This window comes from Equus caballus, chromosome 20 (genome assembly GCF_041296265.1).
Source record: "Equus caballus isolate H_3958 breed thoroughbred chromosome 20, TB-T2T, whole genome shotgun sequence".
In the NCBI taxonomy this organism is placed as follows: domain Eukaryota; kingdom Metazoa; phylum Chordata; class Mammalia; order Perissodactyla; family Equidae; genus Equus; species Equus caballus.
Window position 1 is genome coordinate 38,418,143 of NC_091703.1, and position 20,215 is coordinate 38,438,357.

Sequence of the window (20,215 nt, forward strand, 5' to 3'; positions counted from 1 at the left end):
CTTTTAGTTGTGGGTCCCTCTAGTTGTGGCATTTGGGAAGCCACCTCAGCATGGCTTGATGAGCGGTGCCATGTCTGCGCCCAGGATCTGAACTGGCGAAACCGTGGGCTTCCAAAGTGGAGTGCGCAAACTTAGCCACTAGGCCATGGGCCGGTCCCTGTTTCGGTTTTTTTTTTTTTAAGACACTTTGTTTTTAGAGCAATTTTAGGTTCACGGTAATATAGAGAGGAAAGTATAGAGATTTTCCCTATATCCTTTGCCCTCACACATGTATAGCCTCCACTATTATCGACATCCCCCAGCAGAGTGGTACATTTGTTGCTATAGATGAACCTACATTGAGACATCGTAATCACCCAAAGTCCATAGTTTACATTATGGTTCACTCTTGGTGGGACATTCTATGGGTTTGGACAAATGTATAATGAATGACACATATCCACCATCATGTTATCATACTGTGTATTTTCACTGCCCTAAAAACCCTCTGTGCTCCGCCTGTTCATCTCTCTCCCCCAATCCCTGGCAACCAGTGGTCTTTTTACTGTCTCCATAGTTCTTCATTTTCCAAAATGTCATATAGTTGGAATCATACAGTGTGACTCTATCTTTTTTTAGATTGGCTTCTTTCACTTAGTAATATGTATTTAGGATTCCTCCATGTCTTTTCATGACTCTAATAGCTCGTTTCATTTTATTGCTGAATAATACTCCGTTGTCTGGAGGTACCACAGTTTGTTTATTTGTCCACCTGCTGAGGGACATCTTGGTTGCTTCTAAATTTTGGCAAGTACGAATAAAGCTGCTGTAAATGTCCACGTGCAGGTTTTTGTGTGGACATGTTTTCAGCTCCTTTGAGTCAATACAAAGGAGTGTGATTGCTGGATCATATGGTAAAGTATGTATAATTTTGGAAGAAACTGCCAAACTGTCTTCCAAAGTAGCTGCACCATTTTGCATTCCCACCAGCAATGAATGAGAGTTCCTGCTGCTCCACATCCTTGCCAGCATTTGGTATTGTCAGTGTTTTGGATTTGGGCTGTTCTAATAGATATGTAGTGGAATCTCGTTGTTTTAATTTACGTTTCCCTGATGACATATGATGTAGAGCATTTTTTCATATGCTTGTTTGCCATTTGTATATCTTCTTTGATGAGGCATCTATTAAGGTCTTTGGCCCATTTTTAAAATTGAGTTGTTTGTTTTCATATGGTTGAGTTTTAAGAGTTCTTTGTATATTTTGGATAACAGTCTTTTATTATATGTGTCTTTTGCAAATATATCCTCCCAGTCTGTGGCTTGTCTTCTCATTCTCTTGACACTGTTTCTCACAGAGCAGAAGTTTTTAATTTTAATGAAGTCCAGCTTATCCATTATTTCTTTTAGGGATTGTGCCTTTGGTGTTGCATCTAAAGAGTCATTGCTATATCCAAGGCCATCTCGGTTTTCTCTTATGTTATCTTCTAGGAGTTTTATATCAGTTTGTTTTTAACTTTTAAGTTATTTTTAATTGACTTTTGAACTATGTAAAATTACTTAGTTCCAAAGTTAAAACTATAAAACAAGGTATGTTATATGTATGTATGTTTGTGTTGTCCCTATTCCTTTTCTTACACAAAATGTAGCATACCGTAAGCACTTTTCCCCTTGCTTTTTTCTTTTAAAAGTATATCCTGGAGATCTCTCCATAGAAGCATATAGAGTGATAGACCTTATTCCTTTTTGCACCTGCAGAATACTCAGAATATTTTATGGAGGCATCATAGTTTATATAGCCAGTTCTCTATTGATGGATATTTGAATTATTTCCAAGTTTTTGCTGTTATAAATAATGCAGCAATAAATGACCTTGTTCATAAGTCACTTAATATTTTTCCAGCATATTTTAATTAATTTATTTATTTGGAGGAAGATTAGCCCTGAGCTAACTGCTGCCAACCCTCCTCTTTTTGCTGAGGAAGACTGGGTCTGAGCTAACATCCATGCCCATCTTCCTCTACTTTATATATGGGACGCCTACCACAGCATGGCTTTTGCTAAGCAGTGCCATGTCTGCACTTGGGATCCGAACCAGGGAATCCCGGGCCGCTGAGAAGCAGAACATGCGAACTTAACCGCTGCGCCACTGGGCCAGCCCCTCCAGCATGTTTTTAAAAGAAGCCTTATTGAGACATCATTCCCATACTATAAAATTTATCCATTTGAAGTGTACAATTCAATGGTTTTTAGTATATACACCAGGTTGTGTGACCATCACTAAAATCAATTTTAGAACATTTTTATCACCAAAAAGAAACCTCATACCTATTAGCAATCACTCCCCATTCTCTCCTGCTTTATCCCTAGGCAACCATTAATCTACTTTCTGTGTCTGTTCTGATCATTTCGTATAAATGGAATTATGTACTATGTAGTGTTCTGTGACTGGCTTCTTTCACTTATCCTAATGTTTTCAAGGTTCAGCTATGTTGTAGTATGTATCAGTACCGTTATGGTTTTTTTTTTTTTTTTTTTGAGAAAGATTAGCCCTCAGCTAACTACTGCCAGTCCTCCTCTTTTTGCTGAGGAAGCCTGGCCCTGAGCTAACATCGTGCCAATCTTCCTCTACTTTATATATGGGACTCCTACCACAGCATGGCATGCCAAGCAGTGCCATGTCCGCACCCGGGATCTGAACCGGTGAACCCCAGGCCGCCGAGAAGCGGAACGTGTGAACTTAACCGCTGCGCCACCGGGCTGGCCCCAGTACCGTTGTTTTTATGGCTGAGTAATATTCTGCTGTATGGATATATCACATTTTATTTTTCGATTCATCAGTTGATGGTCATTTGGGTTGTTTCCACTTTTGTTGCTAGCATATTTTAGGGTAGATTCCTAGAATTGGGACACGCAAAGGGCAAATGCGTATAAAGTTTTGATAGACATTGCTAAATTCTCTTCCGTAGGATTTTATAATTTTTTGTTTCTATCAGCAATGTGTAAGAGATCTTGTTTTCCCAAAGCCCTTGCTAATAGAGAATATTATCAAACGTCAGGATTTTTGCCTAATCTAATAGATGACATATAGAATTTCAGTGTGGTTTTTTTTGTACGTTATATTGAAGTGCATGAATCCTAAGTGTATAACTTAGTGATTCTTTACAAAGTTAACACATCAAGAAGCAGACTACGTGGGGCCGGCCCCGTGGCCGAGTGGTTAAGTTCACGCGCTCCACTTCGGCGGCCCAGGGTTTCACCGATTTGGATCCCGGGCACGGACATGGCACCGCTCATCAAGCCATGTTGAGGCAGTGTCCCACACGCCACAACTAGAAGGACCCACAACTAAAAATATACAACTATGTACTGGGGGGCTTTGGAGAGAAAAAGGTAAAAAAAATAAAATCTTGGGGGGAAAAAAAAAAGCAGCAGACTACTTCCAGAATCCCAGAAGCCTCTGTGCCCTTTCTAGTCATACCCACCCCCAAGGATAACTTTTATCCTGCTTTTTACACCATACGTTAGTTTTCCCTATTTTTAAAATTATATAAATGTAGTCATATAGTATGTCGTCGTTTGTGTCCAGCCGCTTTAGCTCAGTATGATGTTTGTGAGAGTCATCTGTGTTGCCGCATGTATTTGTACTTCATTCATTCTTGTTACCATGTATTATTCCATCACACACCACAGTCTATCCATTCTGTTGTAGATGGACATTTGGTTTCTTTCCAGTTTCTGGCTATTAGGTAGGTATACTGTTGCTATGTGGAACTGTTCTCCATCATTACAGTGGTGGTTGATATATGACTATGCATTTGTCAAAACCCTAGACCTGTACACCACAAAGAATGAATTTTTCTGTATGTACATTAAAAATATGTAAGAAGAAACAAGAGTGCTGCTATGAACATTCTTGTACATATCTCGTAACATATGTACACATTTCTGTTCAATATATACCTGGCCATAGAGTTGCAGGGTCATAGGCTGAACATATGTTCTGCTGTAGTGGAGATACTGCTAGACAGGTTCTAGAGCACTTGTACTACTTTTCCCACTAGCAGTACATGAATTCCAGTTGCTGACACTTAGAATTGTCTGTATTTTTATTTTAGCCATCTGTTAGGTATGTATCACATTATGATTTTAATTTGCATTTTCTTGATGATTGGTTTATTGAAATTTTGGATATCCTCTTTCATAAAGCATTGATGTAAGTGTTTTGCCCATTTATCTTTTGGATTGTTTTTGTCTTTTTCTTCTTAATTTGTAGAAGTTTTTTATATATTCTGGAAACAAGTCCTTTGTTACATATGTGTATTACAAATATCTTCTACTCCGTAGGTTAACTATTCCCCTTAATGTTTTTTTTATTGAACAGAAATTATTAATTCTAATGTAGTCCAGTATATCTATTTTTCCCTTTATAGTTAGCACTTTTTGTATCTTGTTTAAGGAGTCTTTTTCTATCCTAAGGTATGAAGATATTTTCCTATGTTTTCTTCTAAAAGCTTTAATTTTTATTTTATTTTATTTTTTTTAAGATTGGCCCCTGAGCTGACATCTGTTGCCAATCATTTTTTTCTTCTTCTTTCTTTCCTCTTCTTTTCCCCAAAGCTCCCCAGTACCTAGTTGTATATTCTAGTTGCATGTCATTCTAGTTGTGCTATGTGGGACGCTGCCTCAGCATGCCTCGATGAGTGGTGCCAGGTCTGTGCCCAGGATCCAAACTGGCAAAACCCTGGCCCACCAAAGCAGAGTGTGTGGACTTAACCACTCAGCCACAGGGACGGCCCCTAAAAGCTTTATTTTTTGGCCTTTCACGTTTATATCTATAGTCAATCTTGACACTGATTTTTTTTGTTTTAATGTAAGATAGGGGTCAATATTATTTTTTCTCCTTATGGATATCCTCAAATTGACCATGCACCATTGTTGAAAAGACGATCTTGGGGCTGGCCCGGTGGCACAGCAGTTAAGTACGCACATTCTGCTTCTCGGTGGCCTGGGGTTCGCCAGTTCGGATCCTGGGTGCGGACGTGGCACTGCTTGGCAAAAGCCATGCAGTGGTAGGCATTCCACGTATAAAGTAGGGGAAGATGGGCATGGATGTTAGCCCAGAGCCAGTCTTCCTCAGCGAAAAGAGGAGGATTGGCAGCAGTTAGCTCAGGGCTAATCTTCCTCAAAAAAAAGAAAAAATAATTGTAAACATTGCCCTTTAAAAAAAAAAAAAAAGAAACAAAAGATGATCTTTTCCCTACTGCACTGTCACCTTTGTCATAAATTGTCTCTCAGTGTAGTTTTGATTTATGAGTGAGGTTGAACATCATTTTATGTTTGATGTCTATCTGCATTTTATTTTTCTGTGAACTGTCCATACTTTGCCCTATTTTTGTTGGGCTCTTGGCCTTTTTCTTTTCAGTTTTTTGAAGCTCTTTATACATTTGAGATATTAGCCCTTTGTGATATAAATTGCAAATATAGATACATTTTTTTCATTTTGTAATTTCCAGACCTCCATTTTATCTCTTGTAATGAGAACTGATTTCACCTTCATGTCAAGAATGTCTGTGTTTTCCACATCCAGAAAGACTTTAAGATGGCCCTCATTCCTGCCCCTGCCGTTTCTGACCTCTCGCTGTGGAAGTACGGCTGTGCTCTTTGGGATATATTTGACAGGGTAAAGGTGGCACTGCTCGTGACCAGCGTTCACAGGATTAAACCCCTTGCTCACCTGGCTGTACTGCTTTCCTCTTTCCACTACTTTTGCGGAGTGTGCTCTGTCTTTGAAGATTTTATATGAACCTAGTGTCTCCTTTCTGTAGTTATACCTCCCCTCACAGCCAGTATTTAAGTATTCATTTAAGTAGTTTATGGACAATAAAGAGACTTTTCAATCTATTCTTTCTAATAGGAGGGAGATTGTTTCCAGGTTCAACTCTTTTTCTTTTACTCCATTCTTAAAAAAAAAAAGTCCCATTAAAAAGAGTACTAAATCATCATAAAAATTTTTAGAAATTTAAAAAATATAAGAAAGTAGAAATGGAAGAAGAGAAATAAAGAAAAAAAACGAATCCACAGTTCTAGCACCCAAGGGCTGGCACTGCTAATAGTCTGGTCTGCTGTCTTCCAGTAGAAGGAGTGTGCGTGAAGTCTCACGTGATTCTGAACGCTGGTCTGCCTCCTTTGTTGTAGTGAGTATGGCTTTGCCGAGAAGGTGGTGGAGGGGATGTTCATCGTCGTCAATTCCATCACGATCAAGATTCACTCCAAGGCTTTCCACGCTTCTTTTGAATTGTGGCAGCTCCAGGGCTACAGTGTCAATCCCAACTGGCAGCAGAGTGACCTCCGCCTCACCCGCATCACCGACCCCCACCGAGGAGAGGTGACATCCCTAGCATTGCAAGAGGAGGAGAAATTGAGGGGATTCAAAGTAGGACTATTCTTAAAGGATGTTATTCCTGCTTTGGCAATTTCCTCAAGTGCTCCCCCATTCCGGGGAACCCAAGAATCCCTTGTGTCCAGTGTTACTGCTACATCCTTTCCTCAGTTATGGATCTCTGATCCACTGCCTTCTCTTGGTAGGATCCCAACCAAGAATGGTGGGAGTCTCTGCCTTCTAGTCTTTTCCCCTTGCACCTTCCTGTCTCTTGGTTAATTTCATCCACAGAATTAAGGGATTTTACTTTTCTCCTTCCAGGTTTTAACATTCAAGGAAATAACTTGGCAAACACTTCGAATTGAGGCAGATGCAACAGACAATGGTGATCAGGACCCGGTAACCACTCCACTGAGGCTTATTACCAACCAAGGCAGGATCCAAATAGCCCTCAAGAGAAGAGTGAGTGTGTTCTCTGTCCTCATGAAAACTTCCCTCTTGTGTTCTCCTAGACAGCCTGGGAGTTGATGTTCCCTGTTTTTTGAATGTTATTGAAAGAGGAGGGGCTGCAATTTAGTGTTGCACAGTATGCACCAATGAGAGAACATTTCCACCACCCTGTCATCTCAGTTTTGGAAACCACAACTTTTACCCATATGTAGGAACACTGACATAGGCACCTGGCAGTTGACTATTGCTACTTCTTGTTAATCACAGAAAACTTTAGTAGTTTTGTAAGAAATTGTCTCTCCGAAGTGCTTGATGCTTTCCTTTCACACACTGGGGGTTTAAAAGCCGTCTCTGAAATTGATAGTCACTTTGAGGAGTTGGAATCATACCAGATATTGAACCCTGTGTTCTGTGTGGCTCCTTCAGACCAAAGATTGCAATGTGATAGCCTCCAAGCTGATGTTCCTGTTGGATGACTTGCTCTGGGTGCTGACTGACTCGCAGCTCAAGGCTATGATGAAGTATGCAGAGTCGCTGAGTGAAGCCATGGAGAAGTCAGCCCAGCAGAGAAAGAGCCTGGCCCCTGAACCTGTACAGGTTAGAGGCAGAACAGATACCTTTCGAGGGGCTGGGGAGATGGCAGGCCACACCTAATTCATACCAACATAGGTGGAGTCTAGACTTTCTTAGGCTTATTTGGGGGATTTGCCATTTACTTCTGGATGTGCATAGGCTCTGCCTGTGCCTCTGATTTATTCATTTATTCTGTTCATTGGATGCCTCCAGTGTGTTAGGTATACAGTGCTAGCCACTGGGAAGGAAAAGTAGAATAAACGTCTTGTTCCTGTCCTTGGAATCTCACTGTCTTAAACCATGAAACATAAATAAGCTATTACAATGCGATGTGATAAGTGCTGTAATAGAGGTAAACACTATGCCATGAGAGCACTAAGAAGAGGCATCTAATTCTCTGGGCTGAAGGAGGGCGTTTAAGGAAGAATTCCTGGAGGGGATGTTTTAGCATCAGTCACCCAAGTGCTGGGGGGCGAGAGCTTGGAGAGCAAGTCAAACCTCAGAACCGTACGCTGACAGTTACTAGACTAATGAGAGTTAGGGTTTTTGGAGTTTGGGTTGTTTAGGTGGGACAGACCTAAGTCAGCTACTAGGCAAACTCTTATGAGAGGGAAGGGGCATCTTGCTAAATTGTGATTTTATTCAGGCTGAACTAAAGCTTAAAGAAAGCCTGCAAGGAGCCTTTCTGGGTCTGGATGTCTTGTTCTTCTCTCTGTCACGTGTAGATCACCCCACCTGCTCCTAGTGCCCAGCAGTCTTGGGCCCAGGCGTTTGGTGGCAGCCAGGGCAGCAGCAACAGCAGCAGCAGCCGCCTCAGCCAGTACTTTGAAAAATTTGATGTGAAAGAGTCTTCCTACCATCTCCTCATCTCCCGCCTGGACCTGCACATTTGTGATGATAGCCAGTCCCGAGAGCCAGGTACCTGTGAGGTCTGGGTCTGGGCAGGGTGGTCCATCACTGCTTTCAGCTCTGGGCAAAGCTTGGGGATGGAAGACTCTTTTCAAGACACTGTGGTGTACTTGGTTGGCTTCCCTTAATCACAGGCACTGCTTGGGCCTCAGCCCTCCAGTGGCAGCTCTCTTTCTGTTAGTGTAAGGCAGTGCTCTTCAGCCTAATTTAGGGTGCAGCAGAACCCCCTGTAATAAGAGAATACAGATGCTGGGGCTCTCTGCAGACCCCACTAAAACAGAATCTTCAGGGTAGACCCCAGCAGTGTATACCTTTTTTTTTCCCCCAAAGTCCCTTGGACGGTGCTGACCACTGGTATAAGCTTTTAGAAAAGTAAATTCAACTATAGGAAATCTCAGAATTTTCAGATTTTTGAGTCAATTCAAATTATTATTATGTATAAATATTCTCTTCCCAAGCAGAGAGGTTATGCTGTGTTCTTGTCATGCTTTTATGTTCATTAGAGCTACAATATTATATACACATTTATTCAGAATGAAAAAGTAATTGACTCATTCCTCTCCTTCAAGAGCCTTGGGGAAATCACTTAACCTCTTGGAGTTTCTTCATTTGTGAACTTGAGTTAAATCATATCTTACTCCTTTACCTCATAGGTCGTTGTCAGGCTCAAATGAGATAATATACTGAAGTTGGTGGACCTTAATTATAGGCGAATATTCAGTATTATTACTTTGCTGCCTGTTCCTTCAGTACTCTGTGGTCTTTTTATACTCCCCTTTGCCACCAGCTCTTAGTTTTTGATGCTTTCACAGGGTAGATTTTTTTCTTGCTGCCTTATCCTCTCTGAAGGTTATGTTTGTCTCTTAATGAGACCTAGACTCAGTTTCCTTGGGGGAACCAACCTTTTCTTGCTGGATCACCAAGCAGCATCACCTGTCTTGCTTCGCTGTTCGTTGGTCTTGAAGTGACTTCAGCCCTTCTCTACTCCGACTCCAAGAGACCCAAAAGGAGCATAAAGGTTGTTTTTGCCACCACAAGAAATAAATTACTCATTGGTTTGCTACTCACTTATTTTGGAAGTTCTTTGCTAAAACTATTATTTTGTTTGGTTATTTCTTCCAAGTGTTATTATAAAGGCTTTGGTGTTTTTGTTTTGTTTTGTTTTTAATCTTTTCAGAACTCTTTATTAAGACTACATAATTGAGAGTTTCATCCTCTTGCTTGATGAGGGGTATATAGCACTGTCCTCTTCATGTGGCAGGGTCCTGTAATCCACACTAAGATGTGAATGACTAGCCTTCCATGGAGCCTAAACTAATTTATTTATTAAACTAATCAAATTGGTGGAATTTAAGGATGTTTTAGATGAGATATTTTTAGATAGGGGGATAACTCCCAGCCTACCATACCTAGGTGTGGTATATGACTCTGTGAAGTTCCTGTGACTTTGACTCTTCTCCTTGGATTTGGGGAGAAAAGGGAAAGGAGAACTCGGTGGTACAGAAAGGGCTCAAAGATTCTCTGGAGTTGTGTCCAGTATGGCAGCCACTAGCCACATATGACTATTGGGCACTTGAAATGTTGGCTGATCCAAATTGAGATGGGCTGCAGGTGTAATATACACATGGGGTTTCGAAGATATAGTACAAAACAAGTGTGTAGAATACCTTGATAATTATTTTCCTATTGATTACATGTTGAAATGTTAATATTTTGGGTATATTGGTTTAAATAATATGTATTAAAATTAATTTCACTTTTTTAAAAAACTTTTTTTCATGTGGCTGCTAGAAAATTTAAAAATACAATGTGGCTCACATTATGTTTCTACTGGATAGCATTGCTGTAGAACTTTGTGTTCAGTATGGTAGCCAGTAGCTACACGTGTCTGTTAGAATGAGATAAAATGAAAAATTCAGATCCCCATTTGCACCAGCCGCATTTCAAGTACTCGATATAGACTATGGCCTAGAAGATGTCATCAGCACAGAAAGTTCTTTTGGACAGTGCTGCTCCTTGAAGAGACTCCTTGAAGGCTACAGCTACCTGCTTTTTCATAAGGGACACTAAAGCCTAGACGTTCGGCCCCTGGCTGGCACTCTCACCTATCCTTTGGTATCAGAGATGAAATTATTGGAAACTGGATGGGTTGTTGAGGACAGCTTGGCTTGAGGTGGGGCAGCACAGTCTCTTAAAATCAAACTAGAGCAGCTCATACTTCAGGCTTCAGAAAGGAGGTTGGTGGTTGATCAGGAAGAGAGTGTCGCCTACCTCTTTTTAACTGTTTTCCCTCAGGATAAGGTTTGTGACCCAAAATCTTTGTCTCTTAAGGCTAGCTGTCCTCTTCCGGCCAGTTTATTGAAGAACATTAATTAGTCATTTCTGTACACTATTTACCACTTATGTCTCATATATGATTATGTGTTTATAATTAAATATGTGGCAGTTGGTAATTATATTTGATTTCAATTCTAGATCCTATTTTAATCTGCTCAGTCTGTGTAGCTTATTGTTCTTTTAGCTCCAAATAACTCCAGTGGAGGGAGCATGGCTGTGAAACTCTCTCCCTCCAGTACCCTAGGTCATGCAGTTTCAACTGGGATATCCTCCCACAGCAGGTGAAAATTGGTTCTTCTCTTTTAGGCAGCTTTATTGAGATAGAATTCACATACCGTATAATTCACTCATTTAGAATTTACAACTCACTGTTTTTTAGTATATTCATAGAGTTGTGTGATCACTATAATCTAATTTTAGAACATTTTTGTCCTCCCTAAAAGAAACCCTGTACCCATTAGCTGTCACTCCCCATTTTGCAGCCCTAACTAACCACTGATCTACTTTTTATCTTGATATTTGCCTATTCTGGACATTGAAAATTGGTTCTTTGGTGAGAGGTGAGGGTGAAAAAAATCTTAGATGTAACAACGGTTTGTGACCTTCCAAAGCTTAACCCTACCTGACAAAATTTTATTCCTTAGTATTTAATTTCTCTCCTTGGGTTTTCTTGTAGTCATATGCACAGCATTGACATTGAGTTCATGGAAGATACACAGAATGTATGGAAGATCAGTGCTATAAACTATGGCGAATTGATGGCTGTGATTAGAGGACTTTCTCTCAATCAGTTGCTTGGTCTCACAGTCATATGGCGAGAGGTGGCCTGTGCATGCCTGTTGGCTGCCTTGTCAGTGTTGTTTATATTTCATCCTCAGTAATTTTGTGATTTGAACTTTGAGAATTAAATAAAAATAGTTTATATTTTATTATCTAATTCTATAAGTTGTTGAACAAATCATTAATTTACTTCAGTGCTGAAAAGAAAAAATATTGACACTATCTTACTATCTAGCAGCTAGTTAAAAGTTATTTTCTCATATCAAGCAAAAGTTAAAAGATAAGTTCACTAAAAATAATTTTAAGAAATCTAAAATTTTCAATTGTTTTACTTTTGCTGAAAAATAATTTTGAATAATTAAAGATTTGATTGTAGGGGCTGGCCTGGTGGCGCAGCGGTTAAGTGCACACGTTCTGCTTCAGCAGCCCGGGGTTCACCAGTTTGGATCCCGGGTGTGGATAATGGCACTGCTTGGCAAAAGCCATGCTGTGGTAGGCGTCCCACATATAAAGTAGAGGAAGATGGGCACGGATGTTAGCTTAGGGCCAGTCTTCCTCAGCAAAAAGAGGAGGATTGGTGGCAGTTAGCTCAGGGCTAATCTTCCTCCAAAAAAAAAATTTTTTTTGATTTTATTGCTATTATGTATTTATATAAATTGCTAACTTGCATATGTAATTTGATACATTATAATTTATATAAGAAATAAATTACATTAAAAGTTACTCAGCAAATATAGTTATAAAGTTAAGTTAAATATCACAGCTTTACATTTTTTAATTTAACTTTTAAAAGAATTACTTCATCTTTCTTAACCCTGCATTGAAGAAAAGGAATAAGCTTTATACTTATTCTTTTTGTAAATAAGTACAGATAGACATGTAGTACATAAGCAGATATACAGTATATCTGTGGTATTAATGTTTCATGGAGAGGGAGCATTTAGGGGAAAAATGTCTAAACAGGCTCCTTAGAGGTGGTAATTATGAAAAAAAGATGGAGGAACAGGAACAGTGGTGTAGGTAAATCTCTTAGTAGGATGATGATTAGTCCAGAACTTGAGGTGGTGAAATCTCGATTGGATGGAAATGACCCTCCTTGTTGTAGGTTTACCACCTTGTGCCTGGAGGATGCCCTGGGACTTCCCTCCCCTGAGTCAGGGATGGGATGAAAGTGCAGAGCAGGATAGGTCAGACAATGTACACATGTAGAAGAAACAGTCCCTACTCTTAGAGTTCCTCAAGTCTCGTGGGAGAGAGAAAATACAAACATGGAAAGTGCATTTATTTAGTAAGAATTAAATGTAAATTCAAGATAAACATAATACAATATTTGACTTATTGCTAAAAATTCCAGTTTACCTAAAATATTCTGTATGTTTATTTTATAATGTCCTTGTTAGTGCACTGTTTCTAGTGTTCCCGGGTACTTTGTATGTACAGTAGGTCATAGTTGTCTGATATCACAGCTTTAGCTCTGAGGCCAGAATATGAAAGGAAATAGTATGGGTCCTGTTATCTGGGGAATTTGGCTTATGCCTCTCCAGGCGTGGGGCTAAGGGATAGCAATACTAGTATTTTTAGGTTTGGGGGAACCAATCAGTTAAGGTTGTAAAGTGTGTCTGGGGTGACCTAGAATTGGAATTCCTGAATCCTGAGTTTTGCAGTTTCTTCTGCCTTTCTGGAAATCTAGCAGCTGTTTACAGAGACAATGGAATATACTTGTTCTGATCTTTTAGAGCATGCTGGCTGTTGCATCTCCAAAGAGGAGGGCTGCAGCCTTGCACATCACCTAACATCATGGCCTTTCAGCTGCGCTTGTGTGTCAGCCAGGCTTTGGAGCTGACCCTCAAGAGGACTTTGAAGTGCTTCAAGTGGTATTTAGGCCTCTTTGTTTCTTCTGCTGCTGTTCACTTTTACTTTTCTTTCATAGGCGTCTCTGCAAACAGACTCATGGGTGGTGCAATGCAGCTTACCTTCCGCAAGATGGCATTTGACTATTACCCCTTCCACTGGGCAGGTAGGAGAATTCTGAACAGGGGTGGTACTAGTGTGGCCCAGGTATTGAGGGCAGATTTCTGGGTTCATCCTTGACTGCCCAGCAGGAGGGTGCCAGGGATTGCGGCACATGCTCAGAGAGGTGTTGGGAGAGGACATCTTGTGGAAACTTTCAGGGTCCACTATTGATGATTCTTTACCAGTAATGAAGTTGGAGGAGAGGCAGTACTTGAGATGTTCCCTTTTATTCAACCCTCTGCCCCTTACTTCCACCACTTTAGAGCCTCTCCAGTAGTCCATAATCAAAGATGGCAGCAGTCAGCAGCTGGCCTTTAGGGAGCCTTAGGGAAAAATCACATATGGAATCCAGAGGAACCTGAGTGCTCTCACTAGATAATTTTTACTTATTCTAGAGAATTCTGGATTGGGGCTGAGGGATCAGATTCTGAACTGTGACTATACCACTGGAAAGGAAAAATTGGAACATTGGATCATGATCTTGGACTAAAATCTTTTTGTTTTGTTGCACAGGCGATAGCTGCAAACATTGGGTACGGCACTGTGAGGCCATGGAGACCCGAGGCCAGTGGGCCCAGAAGCTGGTGATGGAATTTCAGAGTAAAATGGAGAAGTTGCACGAGAAGACGGATCTGAAATCACCCTGGCACCTGGGGGTAGACTCGCCCTTCCGGAGGAAAGCAGGTGGGTTATGAGGAGCTGGAAGACTCCCATTGCTAAGCCTCTTGCCGTTTATCTTTGAATATCCAGTGGAGATAGCTAGTGCACTAGCTAATTATCCCAACTTATTCCTAGCTGTTTATCCCAACTTTATCCCATGGAGAGACGTCAGTGACTCTTTTCTTTAGAGGCCTGTTTGTTTCCAGGGATAGCTGCAATGTTGAAGGGAGGTTGTTAATAACCTCTATTCGATAGACTGTTGCCTTGGTCTTAAGGAGAGTACTATTTTTGAGTTCCAACCAGAAGACAGACAGTGTTAAGCTCTCTTTCTTATATATAGCATTAATGATCTTAGGATTTTTACTTTCTTAATTCTATTAATAATACAAGTTGAATGTATCTGATCGTCTTTTCCACCTTGTTATTTTTGTTTAGATTCTTTTTCTAGTCCTCGAAAGAACCTGCTTGAGAGAAGCCCCTCTCAGGGCCGACAGGCTGCCTTTCGGCCTCCAGCATGGAATCGCTTACGCTCTAGCTGCATGGTAATCCGGGTGGATGATTTGGACGTCCACCAGGTGAGGAGCCCAGGACACAGGGGAGCAGAGAGTTGGAAAGGGGGAAGCAGTTCATTTGGGAGGCAGCAGGTGGGAATAAGGCTGTGGAATTTGGGGACTGTTCCCCTCACTTCTGGGTGGATTGACGCTTTGTTTCTTTCTGAGCGTGGCCCCTGAGATCAGGATGTGGGATTCCCCTATTTCCTCTGAATACCCAACTATAGACTTCCCTCTGAAAAAACGAACCTGTGGATAGTCAGGTGTGAGAATGCCTGGAACACGTGTGAAAGCACTCCGCTCCCGTGACAGACTTTGGAAGGATAGCAGAGGCTTTACACTACCTGAGAGGTGACTGAGGAAATTCTGTTCCGGTGCTGTACCGATGCTAACAGCAGCTTGCGACTGTGTAGGTTTCTACAGCTGGACAACCCAGTAAGAAGCCATCCACACTTCTTTCCTGCAGTCGGAAACTTCACAGCCTGCCCACTCAGGTCTCTGCCATTCACATTGAGTTCACAGAGTATTACTTCCCAGATAATCAGGAGCTTCCAGGTAGGCATCCGGTCTGGTGATTGCTTACTGTCTAGCGCGTGCTCTTCACCTTGGTCAGTTTTGGGGGCACTGCTTATATTCTTATTTAGCGTTAGGTGTTTGAGTTAGTACAGCACACCTTTGTTAAAGACTCTGCCCTGTATAAATATGCACCTTTGCTCTCTTGATAGTAAAATGAATATTAGCTGGTAAGTAAGAGTCGAGCTGTTACTTTGTACCTGATGATTCTTTTTTTCCCTGCTTTCCAGTTCCCTGTCCCAATCTCTACATTCAGTTCAATGGTCTGATATTTACTATGGATCCTGTGAGCTTGCTCTGGGGAAATCTCTTCTGCCTGGATTTATACCACAGCTTGGAGCAGTTCAAAGCTATCTACAAGCTGGAAGATTCAAGCCAGAAAGATGAACACTTGGATATCCGACTGGATGCCTTCTGGCTGAAGGTAAGGAGAAAGTGGGGGTTTTGTTCCCTGCTGGCAGCCACAGCTGCATTTCCCCGGTGGCTATCATCCAGGGTTCTGCTCTGTCCATTTGATAGAAGTAAGAAAAACAGTAAAACAGTCTCACAGCCCAAATGGTCTTTCACGTGTGTATTGGTGGTGGGTTGTGGAGATACTCAGACGGCCATTCTGAATTGGGTTTCATTTTCTTCCTGAAGGTGAGCTTCCCGCTGGAGAAGAGAGAGCAGGCTGCGTTGCATCGTCCCCAGGCCCTTGTCTTCTCTGCGTCAGGCCTGACGGCCACCAACACACGTCATGCCCCACATTGCAGCTGTCCAGACCTCCAAACTCTCTTCCGGGGCTTTGCTGCTGCTGAGTTCTTTCATTCCAATTATGTGCACTTTCCCAAGGTTCCAGGTGGCTTTAGCCTTCTGCATATGCTTTTTATGCACCATGCCTTCCAAGTGGATCCCTGCTTCCCTCAAGCTAGTACCTTCTCTCCCCAGAGGCTTAAGGCTTCCCAGGATCTCTGGTCCATCCACTTCACCCAGATCTCCTTGGACTTTGAGGGAACAGAGAACTTCAAAGGCCATGCCTTGAATTTTGTGGCCCCCTTCCCCTTGTCCATTTGGGTCTGCCTACCCCTCCGCTGGCAGCAAGCCCAGGCACAGAAACTCCTTTCAGCCACAGAAGGGAGGCTGAAACCATCAGCTAGCTTTGGCAGTCCTGTCCAGTCTGAAGCCTTTGCCCCTGACACTGTGTCCCATCAGAGGTCAAAAACCGAGCATGATTTGAAAAGCCTATCAGGCCTTACGGAAGTCGTGGAAACTCTGAGAGAAGGCAGTGGTGGTGTGGACAGCAAAGGGCCTCTGGCAGAGCTGGAGGATACAGCGGATGTTCACATGCTTGTACACTCTCCTGCACATGTCCGTGTGAGACTTGACCACTACCAGTACTTGGCTCTACTCCGCCTGAAGGAGGTGCTACAGGGTCTTCAGGAGCAGCTTACTAAGGATACAGAGGCCATGACTGGGTCTCCCCTGCAGGACCAGACAGCTTGCATTGGGGTGCTCTTCCCCAGTGCTGAGGTGGCTCTGCTCATGCATCCTGCCCCTGGGGCTGTTGGAGCTGACTCTGCAGGTTCAGATACCACCAGCCTCATAGATTCAGAGCTGTCTCCTTCAGAGGATAGGGAGCTGAAGTCTGATGCCTCCTCAGAGCAGGGCCCAGCCAGCCCTGAGAAGGTTCTCGAGGATAGTGGCCTGGAAAATCTGGTTGCATCCCAGGATAGGCCACTGCCTATCCATAGCAATGGAGAACTGCAGGACTCAGATTCTCTTGCACAGCAGGAGGCAGGGAAGGGCCATGAGGCAGTCGATTCCTTACAGGCCAAGACATTAAGCAGAACCCAAGCATCCAGCTCACCAGCTGCACTGAAGCCCCCAGATGGCAGGGATACCACTGTGAATGGACAGGGCAAGCTCATCCCCTTGAACATTGAGGGAGAGTTGTCAAGTGCTATTCACATGACCAAGGATGCCACCAGAGAGGCTCTACATGCCACCATGGACCTCACCAAGGAAGCTGTGTCCCTCACTAAGGATGCCTTCAGTCTGGGCAGAGACAGAATGACCTCCACCATGCACAAGGTGTTGTCCCTGCCTCCAGCCAAGTGAGTGATTCTCTGCCTTCTTCACTCCCCATCTCTTCCTCCTAGCTCTGGTCATTGGGCTAAGGCCTCCTGCTGTGTGCATTTGTAGACTGGGAAGCACCAGATAGTCCAGGAGAATGCATAGAATGGCCTATTTAATGTGGCAAAGCCTTTAGTTTTCAGAGCTGCCTGCAGGGCGGCAGAGGAATTTTCGGGCTGCTTAGTGGATACAGGTATACCAAATGGAGAGACTTATTTTCAGGAACACGTCTATTCTGTGATAGGGAAAGAACCAGAAATTGCAATAAAAGAACACAAAATCCCATGGATTTTCACATTCCTCTATGTAAGCCTATTCTCAGTCAGTTTTCAAGTCAACAGTTATTGCTTCTTAGAATCATGTTATCTCGTCTCTCACTGATTTACTATTGTTGATACACATCTGCTATCTTAGAGTAATAATACTTGACATTTGTGTGATGTTTTATTCTTTTCAGTGAGTTCTCATGTAACATTTTGTTTGATTTGATTCCCTCAGTGGCCCGGTGAGGTAGCTACAGATATTTGTATTCCCAGTCCATAGCTGGGGAAAGTGAGGCTTCAGAGAGGGTGAGCCCATGGATCCTATATATTGTAAATAGAAAAGTTGGAGCTTTGGACTTGCCTTTCTGGTACACCTATCAACGTCTGCCAGACAAATAGAGAAGGAGGAATTTCATCCATTCATTCAACAAATACTTTTTGAGCCCATACTGTGTGCCAGGCTCTGCATTAGGCACTGGAGATACAGTAGAGAGTAAGCCGAAGAATACAGAAATGCACAGTCAGAAGTGTGGAAAGGTACAGATTTTTCCATGGGTGCCTTGTAGTTTTAGGAGAAATAGTGAAGACTATGGGAAATCTTTGCTGTGGCATGTTGTAGTTGGGGACCATGGTTTGAAGGTCAGTGGCTTTAGAGCTTTTGTCTAAGTGGATTGTCTTAAGTGAGTCTCTAAGCAATCCTGCGGGTGTGCTGGTACCTGCTAGGCATAGGTAGTCTAAGAGGAAGGAGAAAGGAAAACTTAAGGGGATAAATGATATAATAATACTAGGCAACATTTATCCAGTGCTTTCTATGTGTCAGGCACTGTCCTATATACTTAGAATATTAATCCATTGAATTCTTGTAACAACCCTATAAGGCAGGTACTAATATCACTCCTCATTTTACAGATGAGGAAACTGAGGCTCAGAGAGGTAAGAAACTTGCTCAAGATCACACACGTTGTGAGTGGTGGGGCGAGGATTGAAAGCCTGGACTCCCAGTCACCAAATGTGCTGCCTTTTCTAAATGGAGAAGAGTGAGGGAGATGGGAAAAGAGGAGAGGTGGAAAAGAGAAAAGAAAGGTGTGTGATACAAGCTCTTCTTTAAACACCAATATTGCCTTCCTAACTGCCAGGCCAGTGGCCTTTTCTGCCCGCTTCCTCCTGGGCTCCTCTGTGGCAGTCAGCCCTGCTGGTCAGTTCATTCTGAGCACTTGTAACCCTGCCCAGCTACTCTCACCTCTTGGAAGGAGTCTTTTCTTTTTTCTTGGCTGCTCTCTTCTTCCTTTTATCCTATAAATGTAACTGTTCCACAGCACTAGGCTGTCTGTATTCTGATCACTTTTATCATAATGTTTATTTTTTTAATTATAAAAATGATTTGTGCTTATTTTATTGACAATGTAGAAACTAGAGGAATAAAGAAGAAAACATAAAAGTCACTTATAATGACACTATCCAGAGATAGCCACTATTTACATTTGGATCTATTTTCTACCAATTTTTATACATATATTTCTGTATCCATGTGAATGTTTATATGTGTATACGGATATATACAAATACTGTTTTTACAATAATAGGATTCTATTATTTCTGTATAATACAGAAGATTTCCATTTTCATTCACTTAGTGTTTTATTGTGAATAGTTTCCCATTCATTAGGTATTTGAATACATAATTTTTAGTTGCTCTATTGTGTTCTAGCAAATGGATGTATCATAACTTATTCATCCATTCCACTGTCTGGGGGTATCATTTATTCTGTTACCAGTTTTTCTCAGGTAGAATCAATGTTGTGTTAAATGTCCTTTTTTTTTGGTGAGGAAGATTGGCCCTGAGCTAACATCTGTTGCCAATTCTTCCCTTTTTGCTTGAGGAAGTTTGTTGCTGAGCTAACATCTGTGCCCATTTTCCTCCATTTTATGTGTGGGATGCCCCCACAGCATGGCTAGATGAGCAGTACATAGGTCCGCACCCGGGATCTGAACCTGTGAACCCCGGGCTGCTGAAATGGAGCATGTGAACTTACCCACTATGCCACCAGACTGGCCTGTAAATGTCCTTATTTTTGTGAACATTACTTTTTATGCATATCTAAATCTTTAGAATAAAAACCTAGAAGTGGAATTATTGGGTCAAACACTATGAACATTTTTGAGGTTCTTGATGCATTTTGCTAAACTTTCAGAAGGTTTATATCAGTCTGTGTTTTTGAATATTTTCTCTCTAGGTTATTTTATCCATCTCTCACTCTGTTATAGTCTCTTTCTCTATATAGACAGTCCTGACTTCCCGCCCCGCCCCTGCTCTTCATTTAAAACTATCTACTGCATGTTGCTCCTCACGGATCTCCCAGGGGTGCCTTGAACCTCACATATATAAAACCAAATTCCTTATCCCCCCCAGGCCAGTTCTTTCTTCTTTTGGTAGCCTCATTCTTCTGCTCGTTCAAAGCTCCTAAATTTTAGCTCTCCCTCTTCCAATCGTTTGTCAGATTCTGACATAATTCCTAGAGTAGTGCTTCTCAAACTTACGCGTGCTTCAGAATTGCCTGGAGGGCTTGTTCAAGCACAGCTTGCTGAGCCTACCCCAGAGTCCTTCATCCAGTAGGTCTGAGATGGCACCAGAGGAT

General features: G+C 42.0%; 1 protein-coding gene across 2 annotated transcripts in view; it reads left to right on the top strand.

Annotated features, from left to right (window-relative positions):
- The window catches only part of BLTP3A (bridge-like lipid transfer protein family member 3A), a 71,554-nt gene that overhangs the window by 38,087 nt on the left and 13,252 nt on the right, over positions 1 to 20,215 (top strand). For both annotated transcript variants that reach the window (XM_005603829.4, XM_001498458.6), the window contains exons 5-14: positions 6,175 to 6,364; positions 6,680 to 6,820; positions 7,235 to 7,405; positions 8,107 to 8,299; positions 13,338 to 13,424; positions 13,934 to 14,104; positions 14,516 to 14,655; positions 15,045 to 15,186; positions 15,435 to 15,628; positions 15,844 to 17,297. In XM_005603829.4, coding sequence (XP_005603886.3) covers positions 6,175 to 6,364; positions 6,680 to 6,820; positions 7,235 to 7,405; positions 8,107 to 8,299; positions 13,338 to 13,424; positions 13,934 to 14,104; positions 14,516 to 14,655; positions 15,045 to 15,186; positions 15,435 to 15,628; positions 15,844 to 17,297 — 2,883 coding nt within the window. The remainder of the gene's footprint in view (positions 1 to 6,174; positions 6,365 to 6,679; positions 6,821 to 7,234; positions 7,406 to 8,106; positions 8,300 to 13,337; positions 13,425 to 13,933; positions 14,105 to 14,515; positions 14,656 to 15,044; positions 15,187 to 15,434; positions 15,629 to 15,843; positions 17,298 to 20,215) is intronic.